At 56.7% G+C, this 18823-nt stretch overlaps 1 protein-coding gene across 2 annotated transcripts; it reads left to right on the forward strand.

The window, feature by feature from the left end:
• The first annotated feature begins 2251 nt into the window (after nt 1-2251).
• ESYT1 (extended synaptotagmin 1) lies at nt 2252-17107 on the forward strand. 2 transcript variants are annotated; one of them, XM_055328936.1, is made up of 31 exons: nt 2253-2885; nt 4270-4311; nt 4482-4616; nt 4743-4816; nt 4934-5006; nt 5164-5253; nt 5426-5481; nt 5895-6018; nt 6107-6283; nt 6403-6485; nt 6781-6829; nt 6954-7040; nt 7164-7256; nt 7487-7558; nt 7732-7818; nt 10379-10528; nt 10859-11014; nt 11133-11309; nt 11474-11556; nt 11683-11731; nt 11823-11912; nt 12017-12112; nt 12594-12665; nt 12757-12843; nt 14619-14759; nt 15040-15188; nt 15266-15373; nt 15479-15610; nt 15688-15793; nt 15989-16038; nt 16244-17107. In XM_055328936.1, exons 1-31 carry the CDS (start codon nt 2508-2510, stop codon nt 16281-16283), a joined length of 3306 nt encoding a protein of 1101 aa, XP_055184911.1. In that variant the 5' UTR covers nt 2253-2507; the 3' UTR covers nt 16284-17107. The 2 variants fall into 2 exon arrangements, with proteins under 2 accessions (XP_055184912.1, XP_055184911.1); XM_055328937.1 differs by lacking the exons at nt 15266-15373; nt 15479-15610; nt 15688-15793; nt 15989-16038; nt 16244-17107 and having other exon boundaries at nt 2252-2885; nt 12017-12084; nt 15040-15178.
• The last annotated feature ends 1716 nt before the right edge of the window (nt 17108-18823 follow it).

Below are 18823 nucleotides of genomic sequence, written 5' to 3' on the forward strand. Positions count from 1 at the left end.
ATAGAGTCCCACATCAGGCTCCCTGCATGGAGCCTGCTTCTCCCTCTGCCTATGTCTCTGTTTGTCTCTCATGAAAAAATAAAATCTTAAAAAAAAAAAAAGTACTTAATAGCCAAGGCACTGTGCTAGGCACTTTACACACACCATCTCATTGACACAATGGGTACTATTATCACACCAGGTTTGTAGAGGAGAGCAGGCTTAATGAGAGCTGCCCAGGGTTCTGCAACTAGTAAGGGATGGAGCCAGGAACTGATTCAAGCAGTCTGACTCCAGACTTGGCATCAGATAGTTCTAATGATAGACCTACTTTGCAGTAACTTTTGAGGAATAATAGAGGAAATGTCCTCAAATCCTGTTGTCCCTTCCATCTTGGAGAGAGGACAAGGCCTAGATTACCACGTGCAACCCTCTGCCTCCCCTAGGATGTAAATGAAGTTTACATATAAACGCTGATTGCAAATCCAGGAAGTCGTAGTAGTCTCCTCACTTGGACACTTCCTCTAACAAATGGCCACGCTTTCTCCGTTACTGATTTACTGCTTATCGCCACCAGGTGGCACCTGGGCAGCACAGTTGTCTCAGGGCAAGGACCCACCCTGTTTACTTGTTCTGGTGCTGCATTGCAGCTGCTGCTCCTGTGGCTCCTGGGCCCTAGCTGGGAAGAGACCTTCCTGAGGATGAGCTTTCAGAGACCGACTTTAGTAGAAGGGTCTGATGCTCTAGATGGGCTGAGAAAGGGGAGAAGGTTGGAAAGGAACCACCGTTGGTCGAGCTCTCCACTCTCTAGCCTAAGTCACTCCTACTCTAGTGCTTGGCAGATTTTCAGTTTACAGAGAGGGTTCCCTCTAAGGAGTCTCATCCATTTTCCTACTATAGTTCTGCTTCATCAGTTGGTGAGCAAGTCTCCCTTACCTCTTCCAACCTCCATGAGCTCCTTCCTACCCAATTATCTGAGAACATGGAAGGTGTAAACAGGAGATAGAAAGCTGTTCGCTGTGCATTTCTGCATGCTGAATGAAGCACTCTAGATCCTCTTAGCCCCAGGGAAGTAGAGAAGAGGAAGTGGGAAAATTTAAGATTAAGGGGGTAAGGCTGAGCAGGAATAGGTTTAAACAGTGGCGATGAAAACACAGTCTGATGAAATCTGTGCCCTGCAGAGCCAGATAATATTTATCAGCTGCAGATCTAGGCTCTCCCCACCAAACCACCCCATTCCCCTGCTGCACCAAAGAGTAACACAACAAAGCCCCACACACGCTGCATTAAAAGATAAACCCTTTTATGACCAACTCTTCCCTCCTGGGCTTCCAGTCAGTTTAGTTTCTAAGGTCCTGGACAACACTCCTAAGTGCAGGTAACCAGTAACAGTAGTCCTCAAGGTGCCCTGCACTTCTCCCCTCCTTTTTTTTTTTTTTTTTTTTTTTTTTACTTCTCTCCTCCTAAACCTACACGCTACAACATGGAATTGCATTAGATCTACATCTGACTGTATTCTGAACTTGCCTTCCAACTCCAGCAAGTAAGAAATGAAATTGTCTCATTACTCTTGATTTCTTATTTTAGCGTCCTAGCAGTTCTTCAGGGTCAGGAAATTCTTGGAAGATGTCATCAGATCCGCTGCAGCTGATGCATCTCCCCTCCCCCCACCTTTTGGGAGCCAATTTAATTTGTCCTCTATGATAGAGATAACTAAGTCCTGGAGGTTTCTAAAAAAATAAAGCCTCGCTTCCTATTCATGCCGTTCCTCTCTCTCTTCCCTGAAGGCTGGATAATTTCAACTCTGTAATACATTCTCGTATTCGGCAGTTTTTGCAGCGTTGCGCGGCACCAAGTAGAGGGCGGGACAGGATAGACGGAGTCGGTCACCGCACATTTTCCCTCCACCGGGGTGTTTTCTAAGGACAGCCAAGGAAACCCTGAAGGATGAGTGACGTACTTAGAGAACGAAGCCCAGGGACAGGCGACAAGCGGACACGGAGGAGTCCCAGACAAATCCTGCCCAGCCGTCCGAACCGGGTGGAAGCACCTCCCGGTCGCCCACAGCGCCCCAACCCCGCAGCCTCGGGTCCCTCCGGAGCCGCAGGACGCGCCCGACGTCGCAGCGCAGGCACGCCCACCCCACTTGGGGGAGCGCCCGCCCCGCCCCTCCACAGGGTGGGCCACGCCCCCTCCGCCTCCCCGCCAATCAGAGGCCGCCCCCAGCCTCCCTCCTCCCTTCGTGCCGCCCGGGACCGCCCACCTCGGCTCCGCCGCGGGGCCGCGGAGGTCCTGCCTCTCCCGCGCCCCGCGGGCTCACGGCGGAAGAGGGGGGCCCGGGCTTCGGCCTCCTGACTCCGCCTCGGCCCGCGTGCGGCGCGGGCCACCCCGAGCCGGCAGGTCGCGGGGGCGTGGCCTACGGTCCCCTCCCCCGGCGCGGGGGTGCAGCTTGCAGGGGGCGGCGGGCCGCCAGACCTAGCGACCTCCAGCCAGTGTCGGGGTGGGGCGGGTGCCCCGGAGGCGGCAGCATGGAGCGCTCTCCCGGCGCCAGCCTCCTGGAGCGGGCCTCTGATCCCTCGGACCCCCCGGCCCGGCCCCCAGGCGCTCACACGCAGCGGGACCGGACTTCTGGGAACCAGCCTGCGGGCCCAGGCGCGGCTGCGGAGGCGCTGGCGCTGCTGACTTCGTTCGGGCGGCGGCTCCTGGTGCTGGTGCCCGTGTACCTGGCGGGGGCGGTGGGACTCAGCGTGGGTTTCGTGCTCTTCGGCCTCGCGCTCTACCTGGGCTGGCGCCGCGTCCGCGATGGGAAAGAACGGAGCCTCCGAGCGGCGCGGCAGCTGCTGGACGACGAGGAGCGGCTCACGGCGCAGACGCTTTACCTGAGCCACCGAGAACTACCTGCCTGGGTGAGCGAGCGCCCCGCTGCCGGGGTCTCCCTCCAGCACGGGAGCCCCCCCCCCGCCGGCCGCCTTCTCCGGGGACCGAGCAGCCCCCCCTTGCCGCGCGCCCGGATCCCGGTCCGTCCACCGCATCCGTGCTTCTTCCTCGGCGCCAGGGCAGGCGGTGGGAACCCCTGGGGAGCCGGGTTCGGCCGGGGCGCCCCCCCCAGCCGAGTCGCCCGAGCGCTCCCCGCTGCTCCCGGACGGCGCGTGGGGCTCCGAGGGCTCCCTCCTCTCTCCCGTCCTCCTGCAGACTTTTTTCTGTATTATCATCGTTTGCGGTTTAAGGCCCTGAGGTTCCTCCTTTTCCAGCTCTTCCCCCGGGGTACCCGCCGGGACCCAACCGCGGGAGCACTGCCGGGGGAGCCGCCGCCCCCGCCCCACCCCTGGCCCTGGCCCTGGCCTTGCAGCCCCTGGCGGTTGGGCCGCCGCGCGGGGGGGCGGGGGGAGGGCAGGGGGGGCGCAGCTGCGGCGGGGGAGGGCGCCCGCTGCGGGGGGAGGGAGGGGAGGGCGCCCGCGGCCCACGCTCGGCCGCCCGGCCGGCCCCACCCTCTTCCGGACTGCGCCCCCCCAGCGCCGCCCGTCCCCCGCCCCGGCGGCCGCCGCCCTCCCGGCAGGGGTGTGGGTCTGCGGCCTGAGAGCGGAATCCGAGCCGACAGCGGGCGGGCGGGGCCTCGCTGCGCGGGCCGAGGCAGGAGGGGGGGCGCGATCGTCCCAGGGCACTGCAGCCCCGCGGCCCCCACGCCTCGCCGCGGGAAGCAGCCTTGTCCCTGAAGCACCGCTACTCCTCCCCAGTGCGGAGCGCAGGTGTCCTTTCCCATAAAAGGAGTCACACTGATCCAAAGAAAAAAAGACGACGACGACCCGGCTGGGGCCCGGTAGCTCGTCTCCCTCCCTAACTCAAGGAGCCGCTTCCCTCCACCTTCTGGGCTTAGAAGAGGCCCCAGTAGGTAGCGAGGCGGGAAGGGGGCAAAAAGGAACCGAGACCTCGCCAACCCAGGATTTCCTCCTTAAACTCTGATTTGTCAGGCCCTCCCCGTCCAGCAAGAATGTGCCCGCCCGCCCTCCCCCTGTGCGCCCCGCAGCTGTCCCCGGCCCACATCCCCACATCCCCCGCTGTCCACAGAGCGACTCTGTGGGGCCCACACCGTGTGGGCACCCCCGTCACACCTCGACACCCCCAGATCCTGGAGGAGTGACTGCTCAGGCATCCCAGCCCCTCCCCTCCAGCCCCTGGGCTGCCGAGGTCCTGTCACACCTTGTTTCCTTTCCTCTGTGGGCGCCCCCCAGCATCTCAGTAGGAAACCGCGGGTGGCGGGTGCTCATCCCTCTCTCCCTTCCTCACCTCTAGGTCAGCTTTCCAGACGTGGAAAAGGCCGAGTGGCTAAATAAGGTGAGGGTTGGTTCTTTCATGTTTCATAAGCAGGGAGCGGGGTTCATATCTCCAACCAGACGCTGCGCACCCCAGGGGGAGCCCCTGTGCTCTCTGTGGGGAGGATTCTAAGGAGCTTGTCTTTAGGGAGAAGATCAGGCTCTCCTGTGACAGGTTCCGTCTCCTTCCAGATTGTGGCCCAGGTCTGGCCCTTCCTGGGCCAGTACATGGAGAAGCTTCTGGCTGAAACTGTGGCCCCTGCTGTTCGAGGCTCTAACCCTCACCTGCAAACATTCACATTTACACGAGTGGAACTGGGTGAGAAGGTGTGTGCGGTAGGAAGGAAAGTAGTGGGAGGGAGGAGGCGGGACAGGGGGGCTGGCCGGCTGGGAGGGGGTTCAGCTACTCCTCCCTTTCCCTCTTCTCTCTCTTGAGAAGTCCTGTCTCCGCAGCCGCTGCGCATCGTAGGAGTCAAGGTTCATGCTGGCCAGAGCAAAGAGCAGATCCTGTTGGATTTGAGCATCAGGTAATCCCCTCACTGTCGCAGCTCCCCCTTCACCATCCTGGTTACTCTGCCTGCCTTACCCCCTCCCCGCCTCAGCCTAGTACCAACCCTCTCTGTTCTCTTCCCGTCAACCCCCAGCTACGTAGGTGACGTGCAGATTGATGTGGAAGTGAAGAAATATTTCTGCAAAGCAGGAGTCAAAGGCATGCAGGTGGGCAAATGTCAGGGGCCCCCATAATAGGGAGTCTTGTTTTGCCCTAAAGTTCATCGGATATGGGGAAGTGGGAAATTGGAAAAACCAAGGCTGGGGCAGTTCGGGACGGAAAGAAGGCCTTTTGTGGAGAAAGGCTTTGCTCTTCTCTTCCTAGCTACACGGTGTCTTGCGGGTGATTCTCGAGCCACTCATCGGGGACCTTCCCATCGTGGGGGCTGTGTCGATGTTCTTCATCCGACGCCCGGTAGGGGAAGACACTGAGGGGCATGGGGAAGGGGAAAATAGAGGACTGGGAGGAACAGGGTGGCCAGCTCTGGGGCTTGGAGGAGGAGAGGCTGAGGGATCTGGCAACTGTTGGATGGGTGTGACCGTGCCACCGTGTGCCCTGTCCTGATCCCCTTGCCCCTTCCTTCCAGACCCTAGATATCAACTGGACAGGGATGACCAACCTGCTGGATATCCCAGGACTCAGGTGTCAGGATTTATGGGGCCCCTAAGTATTCCAGCCCTTGGTTGTGGGTTTTTGGGATACAAAACAGTAAGAGATGTAGCCGGCACCCTCTGGGAGTCTTGATCATCCTAGCTGGAGAGATGACAAATCCCCCTGTGATTTTCGTCCTGTCGGGGAGCACGCATTTGGGTGGGGAGCAAAGAGGGTTGCAGGCTGCTCCGCTCCATAGGGGTAAGAAGCAAAAGGCGAGCTGGGATGGCAGCAAAGATTCAGAGCAGTAGGTGGGGAGTGAGGGTAGGAGAGCAGCCAAAAAAGCTCTTCAAGAAAGGATGTTCCTCTAGCTTTACGGCTCTCTTGGTTGTGGGCAACAGAGCTGGGGGTGGGGGGCTTCTGGACGTTGGGGACACATACCTTCCTTTCTGTTCCCCCATCAGCTCCCTCTCTGACACCATGATCATGGATTCCATCGCTGCCTTCCTTGTGTTGCCCAACCGGTTACTGGTGCCACTAGTGCCTGACCTTCGTGATGCGGCCCAGCTGCGTTCCCCTCTTCCCAGGGTACGGCCTCTCCCCCATCAGATAGATCCTTCTCTCGGGGACCTTGTGCCCGCTCCTTCGGTTCTCATGATCGGATTGCTTTGCACAGGGCATTGTTCGGATTCACCTGCTGGCTGCCCGAGGTCTGGGCTCCAAAGACAAATACGTGAAGGGCCTGATTGAGGGCAAGTCAGACCCCTATGCACTCGTGCGAGTGGGCACCCAGGCATTCTGCAGTCGAGTCATCGATGAGGACCTCAATCCCCAGTGGGGGGAGACTTACGAGGTGGGAGAGCTGAGGAGTGGGGCCGTGTTAAATAGGGAGGCCCTGGGAGGCCGTGTGAGAAGGTGCTGAGGGACCCTCACAGCATAGCCCCTGAGCCCCTTCTCCCGTGTGTCCTTCAGGTGATGGTACATGAGGTCCCAGGCCAGGAGATTGAGGTAGAGGTGTTTGACAAGGATCCAGACAAAGATGACTTTCTGGGCAGGTGAGCCTCGGCCTGTTAGGATTCTAAAGCCTCGGTGCTACCAGGGTCGCAGAGGTAATCCTAATCCTTTTGCAGGCCTGGGAATTGTATATTACTTTCCTTCCCAACCTCCCCACCCTCGCCTCCATCACACACACGTGTGTACACACGCACGCAAATATCTGCTGAACAGAAGAAGGGAGTCTGAGAATTGCCTTTTATTTCTAGGCGGGTGAGTGGAGGGCCAATGACACGCTACTAGTAACAACACTCTACTTTTCCTCTGCTCACTGCCAATCCTCCCCGCCCCCTCCAGGATGAAGCTGGATGTAGGGAAGGTACTACAGGCTGGAGTCCTGGATGACGTAAGTTGAGAGAAGAGGAAGTGGGGGTAGTCTCACCCATTAGGCTGACAGTCATCGCTACGTTGGGGGAAGAGGTTGTGCGAATGTCTGATCCCTTACCCTTCACTTTCTGCTCTCCCTCCAGTGGTTTCCTCTACAAGGTGGGCTAGGCCAAGTCCACCTCAGGCTAGAATGGCTGTCGCTTTTGCCACATGCAGAAAAACTGGAGCAGGTAAAGGACATGGGAAGTGGGAAGGTAGCAGGGGGGAAAGAGGTGGCTGAGAGTGTAGGACTAGGGGCGAGGGTGTGACAACCTCCCCCCCCCCCCCCGCCCGCCCGCTGTCCCGCCCTCCAGGTTCTGCAGTGGAATCGTGGCGTCTCCTCCCGACCAGAGCCCCCATCAGCTGCCATCCTAGTTGTCTATCTGGACCGGGCCCAAGATCTTCCCGTGAGTGTGGCTCCCGAGGGCAGCTGAACAGGAAGCTCTGGACGCAGCATCCCCCCGCCCTCTCTTGTCCCTCCCCACGTGGCTTCAGAAGCAGCAGCATGGAATGCCAGGGGTCCCAGGAGGGGATCAGAGCCACCTCAGGGAAAAGATCCTGATGAGAGCCCGCCTTCCTTCACTGGGACAAAACCAAAAACACCCAAGATGGTGACTTCTCAATTCTGCCCCCACAGCTGAAGAAGGGGAACAGGGAGCCCAACCCCGTGGTACAGCTGTCAATTCAGGATATGACCCAGGAGAGCAAGGTGAGGGCCGGGGTGTCATGGTGGGAGGTGTGTGCGCGTACGTGCATGCACATCTGGCTGGGGAGGACTGTTCTTGGGATGAAGTTTCCCCTTTAGGCGACCTGTGAGGGCAAAGGCTTTCTGAAGAAACAGGAATGGTGCCGTAGCGCATACCCTTCTCCCCTTCTGCACAGGCCATCTACTGCACCAACTCCCCGGTGTGGGAGGAGGCTTTCCGGTTCTTCCTACAAGACCCTCGAAGCCAGGAGCTCGATGTGCAGGTGAGATAAAAACCCACTGAGCCCCTCCTGGGTGTTCCGTTTGCCTTCCCAGGTCGTACCGTGTCCCTCTTTGATCATATTCCAGTCCATCTACCTAGACTCTCCCCATCTTCCCCAGTCATCTCTCTAGAATCGTATTTCCTTGTAAGATTTATTTTTTTATTTTAGAGGTCGCGCGCGCGTGTGTGTTTGAATGAGAGGAGGGGCGGAGGGAGAGAGAATCTCAGGCAGACTCCCTGCTGAGTGCAGAGCTCGACTCTAGGGCTTCACCTCAAGACCCTGAGATCACGCCCTGAGCCAAAACCGAGTTGGTGGCTCAACCAACTGAGCCACCAAGGTGTCCCTAGAATCATTCTTTTAGCGGCGCCTGGCTGGTTCAGTCAGAAGAGCATGTGACTCTTGATCTTGGGATGTGAGTTCGAGCCCTATGTTCGGAGCGGAGATTATGTAATCAACTTTTTTCTTAAGATTTTATTTATTTGAGGGCACTGGGTGGCTCAATCGGTTGGACCTCTCTGCCTTTGGCTCAGCTCATGATCTTCAAGTCCTGGGATCAAGCCCTACATTGGGCTTCCTGCTCAGTGGGGAGTCTGCTTCTCTCTCTCCCTCTCTGCCCCTCCCCACTGCTCATTCTCTCTCAACTAAATAAGATTAAAAAAAAAAAAAAGATTTCAACATTTAAAACTGAGCATCCTTGGGGCACCTGGCTAGCTCAGTCCATAAGCACGAGACCCTTGATCTTGTGTAGTGAGTTCAAGCCCCACCTTGGGTATAGAGATTGCTTAAAAATAAAATCTTAAAATTAATTAATTAAAAATAAAATGAAACTGAGCGCCCTCCCTTCTTTCCAATGAAACAAAAAAGAAAATTTTAAAGTAGGAACAAGGGACGCCTGGGTGGCTCAGCAGTTTAGCGCCTGCCTTTGGCCTAGGGCGTGATCCTGGGGTCCTGGGATCAAGTCCCGCGTCGGGCTCCCTGCATGGAGCCTGCTTCTCCCTCTGCCTGTGTCTCTGCCTCTCTCTGTGTGTGTGTCTCTCGTGAATAAATAAATAAAATCTTTAAAAATAATAATAATAATTAAAAAAATAAATAAAATATAAATAAGTAAATGAATGAATGAATGAATGAATGAATGTAGGAACAAATTCTAATAGAGGATGTCGATCCCAAATAAGATCCTACAGGTTCTGCTGATTTTCCCATCAAGTGGCAGGGCTCAAGTTGTCATCAGGAGAGAATTTTATTTTAGAAGTGTCATCTTAAACTGCAAAGATGTCTTTTTTTTTTTTTTTAAAGATTTTATTTATTCATTCATGAGAGACAGAGAGAGAGAGAGAGAGATGGGACTCGATCCCGGGACCCCAGGATCACGCCCTGGGCCAAAGGCAGGCACCAAGCCGCTAAGCCACCCAGGGATCCCCAAGGATGTCTTTTAATCATCACAATTAGGGCAGCCCCGGTGGTGCAGTGGTTTAGCGCCGCCTGCAGCCAGGGGTGTGATCCTGGAGACCCGGGATCGAGTCCCACGTCAGGCTCCTTGCATGGAGCCTGCTTCTCCCTCTCCCTCTGCCTTTGCCTCTCTCTCTCTCTCTCTGTCTCTCATGAATAAATAAAACCTTTAAAAAAAAAGAGAGAAAAAGAAAAGTACGGAGGCCGAAAAAAAAAAAAAGAAGAAGCTGCAGAGGCTTGAGTAACTAGAGATTTTGTGAAGGATGGGCTTTAAAAGATAAATAAGATTTAAGTAGAGGGGAATTTTATTTTATTTTTTTATTTTTTTAAAAGATTTATTTATTTATGATAGAGAGAGAGAGAGAGAGAGGCAGAGACACAGGCGGAGGGAGAAGCAGGCTCCATGCCAGGATCCCGATGTGGGACTCGATTTCGGGTCTCCAGGATGGTGCCCTGGGCCAAAGGCAGGTGCCAAACCGCTGAGCCACCCAGGGATCCCCGGAGAGGGGAATTTTAAAAAATAATAAAAATTTAGGGCAGCCCGGATGGCCCAGCGGTTTAGCGCCACCTTCAGCCCAGGGCCTGATCCTGGGGACCCGGGATTGAGTCCCATGTTGGGCTCCCTGCTTTTCCCTATGCCTATGTCTCTGCGCCCCGCCCCCCCGCCCCGTCTCATGAATAAATAAAATCTTTAAAAAATAATAATATAAAAAGAATTAAAAAATTAAAAAAATAGTCTGAGGGGAGGAGAATGAGAACTTAATGGGAACAGGATAAGCAAAGGCAGAAAGGACCACGGAATAGGCATAAGAAAACCTGGCTGGAGTGGAGCAAAAGTTGTGTGGTTGGCGGAGCAAAAGTGAAACTGGAGCCATGTTACGATTTCCCCAGTATTTCTCCTTTTCCCTACTTTTTTTTTTTTTTTTTAAGATTTTTGAGAGACAGAATGAGGAGGGGGAGGGACAGAGGGCGAAGCAGACTCCCTGCTGAGTAGGGAGCCCAATGGCTGGGATCCAAAGATTCCACCTGAAGGCAGATGCTTAACTGAGCCACCCAGGCACCCCTCCTTTTTCCTTTGCTCTTCCCTACATCCCCTCTTCCTGGACTCTAGGTGAAGGATGACTCCAGGGCCCTGACTTTAGGGGCACTGACTGTGCCTCTGGCTCGCCTGCTGACTGCCCCTGAACTCACCTTGGACCAGTGGTTCCAGCTCAGCAGCTCTGGCCCCAACTCCAGGCTCTACATGAAATTGGTTATGAGGGTATGGAGACGGAGCACGCACTGAGGGTTGGAGGGGCCTCGTGGATTCCTTGCTATTAAGACTAAAGAGGAGGAAATCCTCTAAGATCCGATGAGCTAGTGTATGTGGAAGCACCCAGCAGGCACACAAAAAATGTTTGTTGCCCAAACCGAGGAAGAAGTGGTGTATGAGTAGGATGAGTGTCAGGGCAACCCTCTAGAGATTAGCCCAGCCAAGGCAGGGACCTGTTTTCCCTGTCAGAGCCTCTGCGCCGCCTCCAACCCCCACGGCCCTTGCTTGCAGGTGTCTAGCTGCACTTCTCTGATTGCACAATTACACCACCCTTCCCAGATCTTGTACTTGGATCCGTCAGGAGTGCGCTTTCCCACTGTGCCTGGAAGTCCTGGTGCTTGGGACCCAGACAGTGAGAACCCCCAGACAGGCAGCAGTGTGGATGCCCCACCTCGGCCTTATCGCACTACTCCTGATAGTCACTTTGGGACTGAGGTGAGTCTATCTGGAAAGCACTGGCGAGGATCTGAGTGTTGCAAAGCCTGTTCCAGGGCTGGTTTTGGCAGGTTTCTCTCTGACTGCCATCTGGTGCCCCTATCTGTCCCTTTTGCAGAATGTGCTTCGGATCCATGTATTAGAGGCCCAGGACCTGATTGCCAAAGACCGTTTCTTGGGGGGATTGGTGAAGGGCAAGTCAGACCCCTATGTCAAACTAAAGCTGGCAGGACGAAGCTTCCGGAGCCGTGTTGTTCGGGAAAATCTCAATCCCCGCTGGAACGAGGTGTTTGAGGTCAGAATTGAATGGCTAGGACTCCTCGGAGTCCTCCTCCTTCTTTCCTCTAGCTCTGAGAATGGTCCAAAAGCCCTCTGGGGTTCAGGTGATTGAGGGGGGACATTCCCAGTTATTTGAAGAAGAAAAAGATAAAATCTGCCTCTGCTATTTTATCCTGCTAGGTGATTGTCACATCAATTCCAGGCCAAGAGCTAGACATTGAGGTTTTTGACAAGGACCTGGACAAGGATGACTTTCTGGGCAGGTGAGAGGACAGAAGTCCAGAGGGAAAGGCCGGTTGGGCGTCCAGAGGCCACAGAAGTCTGGCTCTGGGGAGGCAAAGACTCAGCTCCGACCGTGGGCCTCAGGTTTTGTTTTTTCTCCTCTCCAGGTGTAAAGTGGGTCTCACCGCAGTCCTGAACACCGGCTTCCTTGACGAGGTGAGCAAGGACTTAGAACCCGCGGCTCGTCCTCCTAGCCCCTCTGTCCCCACACCCCCGAGTCTAAGCCTGCCCACGCCCATGCCCACAGTGGCTGACCCTGGAGGATGTGCCATCTGGCCGCCTGCACCTGCGTCTGGAGCGTCTGACCCTCCGGGCTTCTGCTGCTGAGCTAGAGGAAGTAGGTGGGGGGCTCCAGAGGGGTCACGGAGGACCCTTGCCCGCTCGGGGGCATGTGCGCCCCGCATGTCCTCCCGCCCCCCAAGGCCGCGTGTCCTCCCGCAGGTGCTGCAGGTGAACAGTCTGATCCAGACGCAGAAGAGCACCGAGCTGGCCGCGGCCCTGCTGACCGTGTATGTGGAGCGCGCGGAGGACCTGCCTGTGAGCCCTGCCACCCCCTCCCGGCCTCCCCCGCCGCCTCAGGCTCTGATGCTGCAGTGCTGCGGGTGTATTTGGAATAGTGAATTCCGGGTTCCCCTTCCCAGGGCCGTGGTGGTGCTGGGGTGGGAAGAAGTGGCCTTTTGAGGCCACGAGGGTGGCGGTGGCAGTGACACTGGGCCCTGCCTGCTGGCGGGGGAGCGGGGAGCTGCCGACCCAGGTCTAAATTCCAGAGCCTATTTTTTTTTTAAAGATTTTATTTATTCATGAGAGTCGAGAGAGAGAGAGAGAGAGAGAGAGAGAGAGAGAGAGAGAGAGAGAGACAGGCAGAGGGACAAGCAGGCTCCATGCAGGGAGCCTGACATGGGACTGGATCCCGGGTCTCCAGGATCACGCCCTGGGCCAAAGGCAGGTGCCAAACCGCTGAGCCACCCAGGGATCCCCTAGAGCCTATTTAATAAGTGACACAACATTCTGTCTCTAGCTCCGGAAGGGGACCAAGCCTCCCAGCCCTTACGCCACTCTCACCATTGGGGACGCTTCCCATAAGACAAAGGTACCCCGGAATGCCCCAGGGCCGTCTGGGAGGGGTGCGGAGGCACAGGAGAGCATTCCAAGGCCTGACCACCACCCCTGCCCTCCCCCAGACTCTTTCTCACACTTCAGCCCCCATCTGGGACGAGAGTGCCTCCTTTCTCGTCAAGAGACCACACGCTGAGAGCCTGGAGTTGCAGGTACTGGAAGTTCCTCCTGTGACCATTTTGCCACTGTGGGCCAGGCCCTGAACCAGGCACAGGGTCAGAGAGGGCAGAGCCAGTTTTTTTTTTAAAGATTTTATTTATTTATTCATGAGAGACAGAGAGAGAGATACAGGCAGAGGCAGAAGCAGACCCCATGCAGGGAGCCTGATGTGGGACTTGAACCTGGGACTCCAGGATCACGCCCTGGACCGAAGGCAGGTGCTAAACCGCTGAGCCACCCAGGGATTCCCCGAGCTAGTTTTTATCTTTATGGAGCTCACACTCTCTTTTGGGAAAAAAAGAACCAGGGAAAGCTTCCAGACTGGCGACTGCTTGAGGTAAAGGGCACTGTGGGGAGCAGGCGATCAGGCACAGAGGGGGGGGGAACGTGGAGGCTGCGAGTGGCAGCCGTAGACGACCCTGAGCTTAAGGGTAAGCAGGCGCTGACCAGGAAGAGGAGGAAGGCTCGAGGCTGGGAAGAGAATGAGGAGAAAGAAGCAAAGTACAGGCCACGGGGGCAGACAGGCGCGAGGTCACCAGGGCTCTTGACTACTACGCGAAGAATGTGGATTTATCCTGAAGGCGGAGGGAAACATTCGGAGGAGTGAGGGGTGACATACCTAGATCTGCACCCTACAAAAGTCATGCTGACGGCAGGATGAAGAACAGACTGAAGGGAGAAGGTGCTGGAAGCAGGGAGGTCAGCCAACAGGCTACTTAGTGGGGTTATTCGGACATGGGAGGAGGAGAACAGCAGAACAGCCTAGACGCTAACTCTGGGGCTTGTAGCGTGGCGGGGCTGGACAGAGAAAGGTGCCGTTGCCAACACAGGGGATGCCCAAAGCAGGAGTTTTTACGTTTGAGGCTTCGGAGACCATCCAAGGGGAAATGGCCTTCTAGGAGGCGGGTCTGTGGCCCGCCATCTTCCTCTCCCGTTTGCCGGCCATGAGCAAGCAGCACGTGGCAGCTGTAGCGGTGGGTGTGAAGGGCCATTCCTAGGGCCTGCACCGTGGCAAGGCCACGGGGGACACGTGAGCGCCGAAGCACTGAAAGCGCAGACGGAGGGAGAAGAGCCGTCCGAGGGGCCTGAGGTGTCGCCAGGGCAGTGGGGCGTCCACCAGGAAAGAAGGGGGTATAGAAGCCAGTGGGGAGTGTCTGAAAAGATAGGAAGTGGCCAGATGTTAGCAAGAAACAAAATGAGATCCCTGAGCACCACGGACTCTTCAAGGTCACGATCATTGACGCTGCGGCCGGAAGCAGCTGGATTTCAGTGGATTCAAGTGTGAACAACCGACGGCTGGGAGGCGGGCGGGGGGGGTGGGGGGTGGGGGTGGGGGTGGGTGCCCGACGTCATCTGGGGGCGCTTCCTCTGCAGCGGGGGGAGTCCAGTGCCTTCCAAAGTTGGTAAAACGATAGAGAATGACACGAACGAACGGAAACCAGGAGAAGTGAAGCTGAAGTAACTTGGCAGCTCGCGCTCGGGCGGGGGCGGCGGGGGCGGCGGGTGCTGAGCGGCGCCTCCGCGAGTCTTGCCTGGACGCGCGGGCGGGCTCCGGGGTCTTCACGCTCTGCAGCCCCGCGCGGGTGGAGGCCGCCCCCCCCCGGCCTCCCCGGCCTCCCCGCCGGCGCAGGCACTCCGGCCCCGGGTCGGCTTTGCCCGAGCTCCGGCGGGGGCGCCAGGGCCCCTGCGCCAGGGGGGGGGGGGGGGGGGGGGGACGGCGCCGCACGCGGGGTTGCGGACCGGGCGGCTCACGCAGGCTGCCCCGCAGGTCCGGGGCGAGGGCGGCGGCGCGCTGGGCTCCCTGTCCCTGCCCCTCCCGGAGCTCCTGGCGGCCGAGCAGCTGTGCCTGGACCAGTGGTTCCCGCTGAACAACGGGCAGGGGCAGGTGCTGCTGAGAGCGCAGCTGCGGGTGAGCGCCCGGGGTGGGTGCCCAAGGGTGGGCGCCCGGGGGTGAGCATCCGGGGGTGGGTGCCTAAGGGTGGGCACCCGGGGGTGAGCATCCGGGGGTGGGTGCCCGGGGGGGTGGGTGCCCAAGGGTGGGCACCCGGGGGTGAGCATCCAGGGGGTGGGTGCCCAGGGGTGGGTGCCCCGGGGGGTGGGCACTTGGGGGTGAGCGGCCAGGGAGCAGGGCCACGCTCGGCCGAGGTCGCTGAGGCCCACTGTGCCTGCTCATGGCCCCCTGCCCCCAGGTCCTGGTGGCCCAGCACTCAGAACGGGGGGCTCCCAGCCCCAGCCCTAGCTCCTCATCCCTGAGCGAGGAGCCCGAGCTTTGGGGGGGGCTCCCCCACGGCCCCTCCTTGGTGCCAGAGCTGCGGCAGCGCCTGCCACACGCGGACAGGTGAGGGGCTGGGCGGGGGCTGAGGGGTGGGCTGCGGGCCCCTGGGCGAGAAGCTCCCAGCACCCCTGTGTCCCCAGGCCCCAGGACACCCTGGCCGGGCCCCCGGGCCAGGTGGGCCAGGTGCAGCTGACCGTGTGGTACCACGCAGAGGAGCGGCGGCTGGTCAGCATCGTCCATGGCTGCCGGTGAGCCCCCCCCTTCACCCCCCCCACCTCCCCACCTCCTCCTCGCCCCACCCCCGCTGCTTTCTCCCCCCAGCTGCCTCCCTCCAGCCACCCTCCCTGTTGCAGGGCCCTTCGACAAAATGGACGGGACGCCCCCGACCCCTATGTGTCCCTCTTGCTGCTGCCGGACAAGAACCGGGCCACCAAGAGGAAGACCTCCCAAAAGAAGAAGACCCTAAGTCCTGAATTCAACGAACGGTCAGCGGGTGGGCATTGAGGTGGGAGAGAAGGCAGCCAGGGAGGAACCCCTGGCCCTAACACCCGGTGCCCCCCAGATTCGAGTGGGAACTGCCCCTGGATGAGGCCCGGCGGCGAAAGCTGGATGTGTCTGTGAAGTCTAACACCTCCTTCATGTCACGAGAGCGCGAGCTGCTGGGAAAGGTAAGGGGGTGAGGATGAGCAAGGCAGAGGTAGGACTAGCAAGGCCGTAGTCCGTCAGGGGTCTGGGGAGGGGGCACGGCAGGTGACAGCTCCCCACGTGACCTGCTCCCTTCTGACTGGTTCGTAGCAGGAGCATGTGATGATGGGAGACTGGAGATGCTGACATAACAGCTTGCCCCCCGTCCTCCCGTGCAGGTGCAGCTGGACCTTGCCGAGATAGACCTTTCCCAGGGAGCGGCCCAGTGGTGAGTGCGGCAGGCTGGGGGTGGGCCTGGATATTTAGGCAAGAGAGATCAGGATATTCTCCTGATCCCGAGAAGGGAGAAAGGAATGCATTCTGAGGTGTGAGCCCTTGGTTCTCTGAAGTCCAAGATCCCTCGGGTCATGTTTCACTTACAAGGGGACACAAGTCCCCTTTCTGCCTGAGCTTTTCTCTGCTTGTTCCCACAGGTATGACCTCATGGATGACAAGGACAAGGGCAGCTCCTAGGATCACGGATTAGCAGCCTGACCGCTGTCTCCTTGCCTTGCCCCTTGCTGCATCACCACCTCAACATGATGAGCCTAATGCTGGGCCCGAGGGCAGAGCCCGTGCCCCTCGGCCCTCTGCCCCCAACGCCCCAGGCCCATGCCAGGGCCTTGCCTGACCAAAGAGGAGGACCACACGTTACCCTTTACTGCATGGCCTTTATCCTCCAGGCTCCCGGAGCGGACACGCGAGCGGGTTCGTTCCCGCTCTGCCTGCACGCTCCTCTCCCTCCGCCCCAACTCCTCAGGGCCTTCTGTACCTGTGCCTGGCCACTGGCAGCACTAGCAGTGGCATTAGCTTATGCCAAATACAGCTTTTGGAAAGACCTTTTCTCTTTAGTCGGATGGCCACCTCTTTCCCTACTATGAGCAGTCAGGGAAGGCAAACAGCCGGCTGGGAAGGCGGGCAAGCTAACGGCCAGTCAGGCCGAGAGCCTCCTGGACTGCTGCATGTAGGAAATGGATAGGAACCCAGGCCCTGTGTCCAGTCCCCACGTCTCAAGTCTGTCCTAAGATTACACCTGCTGTGATGACTAGGGCCAGCCTCTGGTTGACTCTGGGGACTAGAACACAGTAGCCACAACTTGAAGACTTACAGATAGAATTTCTATCAGCCTTGGGGCCTCTGGCTGGTGCTGTGCAGAGGGCCTTGGACGATGGGCCAGCAGGGCCAATTTTTTGTTCAGGTGCCTACGCTGTTAACTCACAGACTAGAGCAGGATCTCTTGGTTTTGCACCAGCTCTGCCAAGCCACTGTACCTTATATTAAACGTTGTACTCAAACCAGCTGTGGCTCTTTTCCTTAAGGACGGGGAACCCAGCCTACTGTGACCTTTTGCAGAGGACAAATTACACAGAGGAAATCTTAAAGACACCACCAAAAAACTGTTAAACTAAAAAATCAGGAAGGTTGTAGCACACAGAATGAACATACACCGATAGCTATTAGATAAACCAGTTTCATTTACTGTTGCTTCAAAGAGAATACCTAGAAATAAATTTAACCAAGGAGGTAAAAGACCCATACACAGAGAACTACATGACATTGGGGAAAGGAACTGAAGATGCAGATAAAAGACATTCCATGCTCAGGGACTGAAGTACTGTGCAAATGTCCATACTGTCTGAAAGTCCGAGAGCTCTCCTCTCTGGGCTCGGACCTAGTTTGCGGCGACGGCTAGACGCCCCAAGAAGGTGGGAACTGTGGGTAAATACAGGCTCCTGCGTGGAGCCTGTAGCTGTGGCGCCTGGGCCTGTGGCACCACTTGTGCAGTTGCGGTAAAGTCAGCCATCGGGAGACTGAAGGACCAGCAGAAGCTTCACCATTTGAAGCCTTGCTAGCCTATAGTAAACGGGTTAATCTAGGTGATAGAAAAAAATCCAATGGCATCTTTCACAGAAATGGACAATCCTAAAATTTGTATGGAACCACAGAAGTCCCCAACCCTAGAGGCATCACATCACACTCCTTGATTTCAAAGTATATTCTAATCAAAACAGTGTGGTATCGGCATGGAAACCTCTAGATCAACAGAGCAGAGCCCGGAAACAAACCCGGGCGGTACACGTTTCCCCCCCCATCTGGAAGCAGTGTTCCTGTGAAACCTTGCGTAAGCCAAAATGATTGATACAAAGTGAAAAACTGATTCCCCTTAGCTTACCCGGAGGAGTTTTTGAGAATTCCCAGACCCCCAAAATAATCTCTGAGGCTTCTCTGATGCTTTGGGACACCTCTTGCAAACAGACGCACAAAATCAATTGAAGGCAGCCCGGGTGGCTCAGCGGTTTAGCGCCGCCTTTGGCCCAGGGCGTGATCCTGGAGTCCCGGGATCGAGTCCCATGTCGGGCTCCCTGCATGGAGCCTGCTTCTCCCTCTGCCTCTGTCTCTGCCTCTCTCTCTCCTCTCTGTTTCTCATGAATAAATAAAATATTTTTAAAAATAAATAAAAAAATAAATTGAAATACTGCCTGGATACTCCTAGTTCAAAGCTAGGGCACTTTGATGCGACATGTAATCCCCAGGGAAGCTTGGTGGGCGGCTCTCCCAGTGTGGGGTGCTCACGGCCTCTGAGGGCTCACTGCAAAACAAAAGTTGAATGTCGTTTTTTGCTTTTCACCCTATTTCATAAAAGCAAAAATCCCCTTTAGATTTCTTTTCATGAGTGAAGATAGGTCCTAACGGAGGTCTTTCTTAAAAGCAAAGTGGCCTAACAGGAACTTTCATAAGGCAGGGGATATCTGTATCGGCAAATCTGTATCTTGACAAACGAGCCAAGTATTCTATACGATGGGGAAAGGACAGTCTCTCTAATAAATGGTACTGGAAAACTAGACAACCACATGCAAAAGAATGAGACTGGACCATTGCTTTACAGCATTCACAAACATTAACTCAAAATGGGTTAAACACTTGGATATAAGACCTGAAACCTGAAAATTAGAAAAGATGTGATAAGCAATTTGATGTATGTCTTGGCAATGATGTTTTCTAATGTGACACCC

Source organism: Nyctereutes procyonoides, unplaced genomic scaffold, assembly GCF_905146905.1.
Source record: "Nyctereutes procyonoides isolate TBG_1078 unplaced genomic scaffold, NYPRO_anot_genome, whole genome shotgun sequence".
In the NCBI taxonomy this organism is placed as follows: Eukaryota; Metazoa; Chordata; class Mammalia; order Carnivora; family Canidae; genus Nyctereutes; species Nyctereutes procyonoides.